Here is an 11124-nt window from a genome sequence, read left to right as displayed (position 1 = left end):
ACAGCTTCGCACTGCGAGGACTCAAACAGAGACCAAGACTAACGACAAGCTGTGGTACTGTGGTGAGACTATTGACAACGGTACTATAGTTGAGGTTTGATACTGGTAATGTTTGGTTGTCGTTGCCGGTGTCTTGTCGTGTTTTTCTTACAGTAGGCTAAGCCCCTGACATGCGGGTTGTAATTGGAATCCCCGCAGAGGTCACACTCACCAAGTTTTAAGGAAATTCTTTTATAAAGATGTCAGCTTCCGGATCTATCAAAAGAAAGAAACCTGACTCGGAAGATTCTCCAGATATAAGTCCTTACATATTTTGCTAACTAAACCTTTAAATATCTGTGGTAAATGTAATAAGAAGTGCACTTCTAAATGTGACACTATCCAGTGTAACTTGTGTGGTACATGGGTTCATGCCTCCTGTGAGGGCATCACCTGTGATAAGATCTACAAAGCTTTAAAATCACTCTCAGTCTTTGATAATCATGTATACTACTGTCAAATCCACGATTGTCTCAGTATAACTAAAAATATACTTAACGGTTGGATTATATCCCACAACTCCTCCTCTATTGAGAATACTGTTGCAAGTCTTATGGAGGAGTATCTATCCACTGAGCATCAAGTACTCCATAAAGCTGTCGCAGATCTATTACCAAAGCAGAAGCACTAACAGCCCAACAAACATTATTCTGTACAATTACAAGTTAGGTGTGTGGTAAGAGATAAGAGTTGCACTAAAGGAACTGATAACTTGTACCATCCAACAGAACCTGCAATGCTAAGCAGTTTGGGAAGTATGTTAATTCACACCTTAAAACTCGTGCATCATGCAGTAAACTCATTAAGGTGAGATGACAACTCCTTGGCAGATTTAGAGTGATCTTTTTATTCTGTATTGTTTTCACTAAGGAGGATTTAACATCCTGTCCTCAGTTTCAATCAGATAGTTGCCATTCAACACTTACCAACATCACAATAACTCCAGCCATAGTATTTGACAAACTGACATAGCTGAACTCCACCAAAGCTCCTGGTCCTGATCAAGGGTTGGCCATTATTTTGTCTTAAAGAGTCTGCACAAGAACTACATGTATGTACTCCCCTGTCCATCCTGTTTAATAAGTCCTTGGAGTGCTCAACACTACCAAGCTGCTGTAAGGAAACCCTAATAACTCCAGTGTTTAAAAAGAGAGATTGTTCTCACATTGGTAACCGATCTATCATTCTGACTTCGCCTAAGACGACATCCGGGAACACTTGCAGGCTATTAATGTAATATCACCTCTGCAACATGGCTTCACTTCTGGAAGATCCTGCTCAACTCAACTGCTACTAGCTATCAATGAATGGACAAAAGCATTAGACATTGGACACTCTGTTGATATTCTGTATTTTGACTTTGCTAAAGCATTCGATTCTGTTCCACACAAGCAGTTAATCTCAAAGTTGTAAGGAATGATTTGACAAAAGAATTAGACATTTGAAACTCTGTTGATATTCTGTATTTTGACTTTGATAAAGCATTCGATTCTGTTCCACACAAGCGGTTAATCTCAAAGTTGCAAGGCTGTGGTATATCTGGTAAACTTCTTGGATGGATTAAGAATTTTCTTTTAGGATGGAAGCAGAAAGTTGTTTTGAACAATCATTAATCAGAATGGCCAGATGTACTTAGCGGAGTGCCTCAAGGCTCAATCTCAGGCCCTACATTATCCAATGTCTATGTTAGTGACATGCCTCTAATTGTTAACAGCTCCATTGTTCAATTTGCTGACGATATTAAAATGTGACTGGATTTTGGAAAAACGATCCAAATCGCACATTAGAAGTTTCGAGATAAACGGTTTTAAAGAATTGAAGCCAGCATAACTCTCCAAGGATAGCAAGCACGCGTATGAAATTTACACAAAAGATGCATCAATCTGTTACCTTTCAAGCCACTTCCAGTGCTTGTAGCTGCTTGTACAGTTTCCCGCCAAATAAGATAGAAAATCTGAGCAGTTGGACGAGTGAAGTAGTATCACGAGTGCTCACAAAGAGGTGGAGGCTGGGGGGTGGCGGGGAGGGAAAGAGATAGACCTCAAAATGGAGGCAGACCACGATTGGAGTCCAGACACGAGATTACAGGGCTGTGCTGGCTCCTTAGTGGCTGATATGTAGCAAAATCAACAGAGAACACGTCTGGCCAACATTATAAGGCTGTCCACCAGTAAACCACTGATTCTTGCCAAGTCAGGTCCTTCACAAGGCCTGAAACCGCCATTTGGGCACTCCACACCACCCAGAAAAGACGACTATTAAAACCAGCCTCGTGTAGTTTGAGTAGTGCTGAGGGTCAAAACTTGTAGTACGATAGTGTAGCTATCCACTGGTGGTGTTAGTTTGATTTTGCCTGATGTGCGATTTGGTTCGGTTCTGTAAGATCTGGTCACATATAAATTATTTCTGGAGCATCACGTGAGATCATGTGACCTGCCAAGAATCCTGGAGCAGTGGAAAGAAGTCTGGTCAGTGTGTGGTGGCTGGCACTGGTTATGGAGTGATTCCAAAGTATGTTTTTGTGTGTTTGGCTCCTTTACAGCTAGATGAGTGTTATATAATAATAATATGTGACTGGATTTTGGAATAACGATCCAAATCGGCACATTAGAAGTTATGAGATAAACGGTTTTAAAGAATTGAAGCCAGCATAACTCTCCAAGGATAGCAAGCACGCGTATGAAATTTACACAAAAGATGCATCAATCTGTTACCTTTCGAGCCACTCCCAGAACTTGTAGCTGCTTGTACAGTTTCCCGCCAAATAAGATAGAAAATCTGAGCAGTTGGACGAGCGAAGTAGTATCACGAGTGCTCACAAAGGGGTGGAGGCTGGCGGGTGGCGGGGAGGGCAAAACCCCTACAGACCTTCAGCACTTGTGCTGTAAAGCATTAATAAAAATTAAAAAATAATAAAAAAAGATAGGCCTCAAAATGGAGGCAGACCACGATTGGAGTCCAGACATGAGATTACAGGGCTGTGCTGGCTCCTTAGTGGCTGATATGTAGCAAAATCTACAGAGAACACATCTGGCCAACATTATAAGGCTGTCCACCAGTAAACCACTGATTCTTGCCAAGCCAGGTCCTTCACAAAGCCTGAAACCGCCATTTGGGCACTCCACACCACCCAGAAAAGACGTCTATTAAAACCAGCCTCGTGTAGTTCGAGCAGTGCTGAGGGTCAAAACTTGTAGTACGATAGTGTAGCTATCCACTGGTGGTGTTAGTTTGATTTTGCCTGATGTGCGATTTGGTTCGGTTCTGTAAAATCTGGTCACAAATGTTCAGAACTATTAAGACGATTGATGATTTCCATCGACTTCAGCAAGACATATTAAATGTTCTTTCTGAATGGACTAAGAAATGGCAGTTGAAGTTTAATATTAGTAAATGTAACTGGTTACACTTGGGCCAACCACATAGATTTGGTGAATATACAATTGATGGCACTACTATCACATTTTGTAATGTTGTTAAAGATTTGGGAGTACAATTAGATAGCCAATTAAAGTTTCATGATCACACCACCACAATTACTAAGAAGGCCAATTGTCTTTTGGCAATTATTCAAAAAAACCTTCCAACATTTTGACAAAAACACAGTAAATAACCTCTATAAATCTTATATTCAGTCTGTGTTGGAGTATGGTAATATTGTCTGGGGACTCCAGTATATCCTTGATCAGCAAAATATAGAGAAAGTGCAGAGAAGAGCAACAAAGTTGATCTACAACCTTCAGAATTATACATATGATGACTGTCTTGTTGAATTAAAAACTTGCCATCACTAAAATACCAGAGGCATCGTGGTGATATGATAATGATTTATCAACTTCTACATAATAATCTTAATGTACATTCATCAGAATTACTAACCATCAATAGATTATTAATAAATAGGGATCATAATTACAAACTATTTAAGCCACAATCATCTACTAGAGTAAGATCTTCATTTTTTACTGTGAGAGCCATTATTGGAATAACCAGGGGCGGATCCAGGGGGAGGGGGGGGGGGGGGGGCTTTGGGGGCTGAAGCCCCCCCCCCCCCCCTTGATATTTAGGTTTTACTTGATCAATATGCTGAGTATTATAACGAACTTTTGTCTTAGCATAATTATATTTGGAGGTGTACAAGATCGAGATACTCTAATAGAGCAGTCAGCTAACCAGTGTTGGGCAAGTTACTTTGTAAAAGTAACTAGTTACATATTACTTGCAACTGAATTATTTAGTTACAGTTACAGATCACCCATAAAATAAAGAATATCAATGGCGGATCCAGGATGGAGCATTTGGGGCAAATGCCTAGCTCCCCTTGTGGAGGAGCCAGCCATACTTCTGATTAAAAAATTAATACCAATCTGTATGTCAGGCCAAGATCAGTTTATAAAACTCGCACATTTTATTAGCATTTATTAATTCACCCGAAAACTAAAGCAAACCAAAGTCAAAGTAACTGTGAAGTAGCCACCCAGCACCTTCGTGCGTACTAGGCGCCTCTAAAAACAATTATCGTGTTTCTGTTGTTTAAGACATTCAGAGTCTTTAAGCGTAGATTAAGATTTCACAACCATCTGCAAAGACCAAACTGGCAAAAATCAACGGTGAGACGCTACTAAGAGGTGAATATTTGCTGCTTCAAAAATGCAGCAACTATACAAGAGAATCTGGCTCACCTACACCTTAGCCTGTTTGTGCCCCTCCCCTTTCCAGCTCCTGGATCCGCTCCTGAATATTACATATTATATTACTTTGTGTCCACAATTTTAAGCAGTCACGTGTGAAACTACCACCTTATCACATGACATGATTGCGTTGTTGGACGATGTGCAAATCTTGGTTATAAGTGAGAAGCTGGTGAATAAGCTTCATTCAGTAGGCCTCGTTACTTCATTGTGGCTAGGCGTTACTCAGAGGATAACTAAGGAGATTAGTAACTTCGTTACTTGTAGTAATAATGTTACGTAATATTATACTCGTTACAGTAACTATATCACTTAGATAACGCGTTACATTTGTAAGTAAAATAACTTGCGTTATATTACCTGTTTTTATAGCGTATTTTGTTATATTACTTTGTTACCACAAAAGTAAGTAACGCGTTACTCCAAACAATGCAGCTAACTACTCTAATAGAACATTCACTGGAAACATGCAGTTGGTTTTGTTATGGAATTTTTCCAAATCTGCCTGCACCTATACATACAATGAAGTTCATTGGTCTGTTTATATGGCTTCATTCATCTACTTGTGTAGTTAATATGTATGGCAATACTTAATTCAGGTACACAATTTCCATTGAAAATGCTCTCAAATTCAATCTTGTATTGTTCAAATTTCAAAATTTTCCACTTTCAACATTATTATTTAACATGTACCTATTCAGTGTTGTGCAATTGTAAGAATGGTGCATCATGTATTTGGTTGTCTGTACCTACCCAAACTTTTCCAATTGCAAATGCTTCAGAGAGCCATACCTATAATCTAAAGGCAGTATATAAAATACCTACAGGCAGAAAATAATATGAATTTTATGTGGAAATGTCTCCAAATTGCAGTATTTTAGTGTCTATTTTTCAAAATTCTCCTGGGGGACATGCCCCTGCTTCGCATGCTGGGAAGTGTGCTTCGCACACCTCTACCCAAGAGATTAGTACCTTGAGTTAGCCCCCCCCTTTATAAATCCTAGATCCGCCCCTGATAACCTACCTCATAACGTAGTTAATGCTCCTTCATTGAATAACTTAAAAAATTTACTTGACTGGAGCTGGTCTACTTTATTGCATGATTACTAATTATTTGGTTAATTCTTGTTGTATAATCTGTATAGTTTTCAGTGCTCAAAATAACGTTCAACAACCGGACATTTTCCGGACAATACAGAATGTCTGAACAAGTTTCCATTTATCTGGCAAAAAAATCTCTGGACAAAAGAGCGAGTAGAGAAGACAACAACAATAGTGGTGGAGGCACTAAGAAATGGGTTGTAACGAAGAAGATGGTGGAGAAGTGGATATCTGACAACAATAAGACGCTAAACACGATAAGATGGTTGAATTTCAAAATGGCGTCCAGCGACCGAGAACACATGACGATGCTGAAATGTGCAGTGTGTGGTAAGTATAAGGATAAGCTGTGCTCGATGAGGAACTATAGGCCGGCATTTGTTGAAGGCACCACCAATATTAATTTTGTTCTTCAATATTCAAGGACTACGCAGAAACGGATATGCATCAGCGAGCGATGTCACTGGAGGCTAAGGCAGGGGCTATAGTAACATGATTGAATATGCACCGATTGCGAGGGCAATGGCCCAGGTGAATCTTAGTGCAGCTGCTAAGCTAAGAATCAAGAGGAAATTTGATGTAGCATATATGATTGCCAAAGAAAACCTTGCGTTTATGAAAATGGGAAGTGTTTGTGAGCTAGCGGAAAGGCACGGATTTAGGATCTGGCTACAAGAATGGCCATTCTTGTGCTATGTTTATTGAATGCATAGCTCGAGAACAAGTGGAAAATCTTGTTTCACAATTTTAAAGTGCCATTCTTCGGTATTCAAGCTGATGGTACCACAGATTCTGGCAACGTTGAAAATGAGCTGTTTATGATTGTTTTTCTAGACCCATATTACACTGATGGTCATGTTCACATCAGGGTTTTGACTGCATGACATATTATACATGTGGTACAGCGGAGAGCCTGTATGATGCTTTTGGAAAGGCTTTAAAGTACATGGGCCTAGAAGATTCCAAATCTAAATTCATAGGATTTGGCTGTGATACCACCAATGTCAACATAGCAGACAGGGGTTAAAGGGGCTTCTAATTAAGGAATTTCCATGGATTGTAGTAAATCAGTGCTTGTCCCACAGACTTGAGTTCAATGAGTTGTCCTTAAAGGAAGCTCTAAAGTCCACCTACTTTGTCCCACTCTCAACGTACCACAAGTGGTATCAGCTATTACCTCAGAATACTGGGCAAGACATTAAAGTAGATGTTTGGTTAACCAGAGCTAATAATTCACCTACTTACGTATAATCATACATAGATGCGCCTTGCACTGTAAAAATAAAGTGTACTTTGCATACCGAAACAGTGTCACAGTGCACACTTTTTGTGTCCAAAGCATGTGTAGTGACACTATTTTGTTGTACAAAGCATACTTCATTTTTTGCAGTGCGAATATCTATGCAATAAGTGCCACCCACACTGAAGCTATTGACATTGACCTGAACAACAGTATCAAGCACACTAGCTGTTAAAAGTAAATTTGAGGAGAGCTGTGGCTGCCAGAGAGTGTTGCTGATCCTTGTGAAGACTGGCCAATCCTACACCAAATAATAATGCCATGTCATCTGAGAATAGAGAAACTAGATCTTTTTCATAGCTTAGTGATGCAATTGGATGATCACTTAGTTAAATTAAATGCTACAAGTTTGAAGAGATTGTTTACTATCTGACTGGTGGCAATGAAATACACTACGTCCATAAAAATAGGAAATTCTGAGGCTGGCAGGCAAGCATTCAGACAGACTATAGTTCAGGATTGAGTTTTTGTTTTAAATTAGGTGTTCTTTGTTCTGTAAGTGTTTCACTGTTTTTAATGCTTGATCTGTCTTTAGTAATATCGTGATTCTTCTGTAAAGGTGCTTTTCATTTCATAAAAAGTTTTTATGTTGATTTTTAGAGGCAGCATTTTGGGAGGAATGCATCATTTTGGGGATCCCTAATATGATATACAGATAAATATTGTGAATCATTGATCATTGATAACCAGACACCAGTCACTATAAACAGCATTTTAAAGTTGGTATGTTGCAGGGAGCAGTGCCAGAACACAGAATAAAATATTGCAGCTTCTCTAGGAGCTGTAAGATATTTAAATGTGACCAAATGTGCAAAAAGGGGTCTTCCACACACATCCAATTCTATGAACTTGGAAGACCACAACATGGTGTTCAAGAAAGATACAGGTGTACAAGCTTGAAGTTTTTACCATCCATTACTGACCAAATTTCAAGGCAATAACTTTTCCAAAACTAAAGTTATGAATTGCCAAAGTTGGTAACTTGAATGTGTGTGGAAGACTCCTTTTCGCAAATCCGGTCACAAATAGCTTATACTTGGTGCAGTATTACTGAAAATGTGACCAGGCCTGCAAAAATAGGGCATGTGGGCACAAACTACACCCTGCTACACTACAAGTCATATCTCAGAACCAGAGCAGAATATTTTCATTATGTAACTTGCATCATGAAGCCAATTAAATGCTCAACAAAAGAGGAAAATTGCATTGCCATAGCATAATGGTATAAAAAAGTTATGAGTGATGGAAAGTTGAAAAAGTAGGCAAAAATCATATGCCCACATGCCCTATGTTTGCAGGCCTGGCCACAAATGCTGTGGCTATAAAGAAATGCCAATCTACGTATATATGTTGCGACTATTCTGAAAAGTTTATCAAAATTTATCCCCACCAGTGGGCTTCTTTAGGGTCACTCATATTATGGTAGGAATTTTCTAGTCTAACTAGGGTATCTTCTTTTGAAGGAAATCAGGAATTTGAAAAGATGTTACATATTAGTTGCTTACTAATTGTGACTACTGTCAAATACATGTGACTATTTTATTAGAGCACATGACCACATTATTAGAGTAGCTAAGTGCTCTTTGGAGTATCTTAATGTTCAAAGTGGATCCCCAAATGGACAGGCTTTAGTCCAGCTAGTCCCTCCTCACCCATTTTTCTATTGATTGCACACATCAAGCTGTATAACTACAGTAGCTTATGTATTTAGCTTCGGCCTTCTCACCACCCACCATGTTTTAATTTATATTTATGTACTTTGTTGCTTTAGGTTGTCAACCAGAAGTGGCAACATGTGTATCAGAAGTAAGTGTTTTCTGGGAATTATTTACAAGCTAGTATGCATTACAATATGCTATTGTGACCATGTACTTTGATGAATACTATTGCATAATCATACAGTACAATAGTACTGTATAGTAGGGACTACAAAGGAGTAAGTGTGGCCCATGAAATAACGTCACCCAAAAACCAGCATCAATTTTTCCAAACAATGATGAGGCAGTATTGGTTAGGTAAAACTAAGCCCAAACAAGCTTCCAGATTGACCTGAAATGCCTTCAACAAGTTGCCACAGAATTTATCTAAAAAAATTATTTAATGGAATTTTCTACTGACTGAATAAGTAAATGACTGATGTCTTCAGACAAACGTAACTCGATAATGGCTAAGGCTACAGGCTTGAATTTTTCTCTGTTTGACATCGCTTCAGCCTGAGAGGTACCTTTTGGCATACCGTAGTAGGTACAATGCATTCTTCATGGACTTACCAGTGTCCTCCTTTGAGTCCCATTCATCTTTGGTGACAGTGAAAAGTGTCGATTTGGTGGTAGCATATGATGGCTTCCCTTTGTAACAGAAATCTTGTTGTATTTTTCATAGTGGATATTTTCTTAGCAGAGGTGCTTTTCAAACAGTTCTTGATTCATACTCCAGTGTAACAGGTTGAATATAGCCAACAACAAAGTGTAATGGATACTTTACTTTTCAGACGATAATTGATATAACTTGGGCATGAGGCACCATTTCTTTTTTCAGAATTCGGGGATTGCAGAGGTGCTTTTCGAAAAGTTCTTGATTCAAAATGCTGTGTAACTGGTTGAACATAGCTGACAACAAAGCGTAATGGATACTTCACTTTTCAGATGATAATATAGCTGGGGTGTGGTGCCATTTCAGATGCGGTATGCGTGAGTTCACCAGTCAAAATAATTATTTACAAAAAAAGTCAACAAAAAAGTACACAGAATTCTCAAGTAGAGTAGGGACCATAGGACATCGATAAAAAGTACTGAAACAAGTTAGAGTATTCCATGATATTAAATCACAGTAAAACAATACAAATTGTTATATCCCTACTGTGCATTTTCATTATAGTATATGTTTAGCACAGTAGGGATATAACACTTCTTATTGTTTTACAGTGATTAAATATCATGGAATACTCTAACTTGTTTCAGTACTTTTTATCGATGTCCTATGGCCCCTACTCTACTTGAAAATTCCAATTTTTTTTTGTTTACGTGTTTCAATGTATAACAATCAACAGCCTGTACTGCAGTATGTATAAAAGTTTTTAAAAGCTATTTTTGTAATACTTTGTGCTTTGTGTGCTAATTGTTTGTCCACTTAATAGCTAAAATTTGTGAATAGCATTTTAGCTATCTGAAATGTTAGCTTGTTATAAATACCTATGTTCATACTTATTAAGGAGTTTGGATATACAGTAGTAAGCATTAGCTACGCATGTTCATATCATATGACAGGGAAGCCCTCACTATTGTCCAGAGGCCTAAAAGCAATTTTAAAATAGATTTTTTTGCACTTTCTGGTCAGAGATCTAAGGTATATATGAGTATATATGACTTCTATTTTACTAGTTGCCCTGTGTGCATAGTGTGTTACAGATTGTAGCATGAAACTGAACTACACGTAGATAAGTATCATACATAGAGTATTTTCGTACAAAAGTTGTGATATCTATATCCTGTTCCCATATTTATTGTGTGATCTAGAGGTGAGTAAAAAAGTTTTAAAAGCATTCAAAAAGAGTCAAATAGTGAGAGCAAACAAAGCTGTATATATGAAAGAAATACTTTCTATATATATATATAATCTTCAAAGCCCTATATATTTACCTTTATATCCTCTGTTTCTTCCCTTGGAAAGGTGTTGATTATCATAATGCTAATTGCTCATATAGATGTGTGTCTGGTTTCCAAACTGTATTATATTGATTCATAACTTTTTATTTCTATAATCCCAACTTGAATTTAAAATTTCTTGTACTTTGTTTGTTTACATAATTTATGACTAATGAACCCACAAAAATGGTGCCAGACATATCACAAGACAAGTTCTGGACATGTGCTCTGACTATCATTTACTGAGTAACAGTGTGGTCATTTCATTCCGTTTTAGTTACATTCCTCCGATTACAAAGTGTTACAAAATAAGAGCAGTACAAGAAGCACCTGTATGTAAATTACAAAT

At 38.1% G+C, this 11124-nt stretch overlaps 1 protein-coding gene across 2 annotated transcripts in view; it reads left to right on the top strand.

The window, feature by feature from the left end:
• Positions 1 to 11124, top strand: part of LOC136265982 (uncharacterized) — a 151065-nt gene that overhangs the window by 1159 nt on the left and 138782 nt on the right. The window contains exon 2 of one of the 2 annotated variants that reach the window (XM_066060928.1): positions 8903 to 8937. The exons of the other annotated variant lie outside the window; for it this stretch is intronic. Coding sequence (XP_065917000.1) covers positions 8903 to 8937 — 35 coding nt within the window. The remainder of the gene's footprint in view (positions 1 to 8902; positions 8938 to 11124) is intronic. 2 annotated transcript variants of the gene reach the window in all.

The sequence above is a fragment of the Dysidea avara genome, chromosome 1, assembly GCF_963678975.1.
Source record: "Dysidea avara chromosome 1, odDysAvar1.4, whole genome shotgun sequence".
Taxonomy (NCBI): Eukaryota; Metazoa; Porifera; class Demospongiae; order Dictyoceratida; family Dysideidae; genus Dysidea; species Dysidea avara.
Note: the sequence above shows the minus strand (reverse complement) of the source record. Positions and strands in the feature narration are given on the sequence as shown.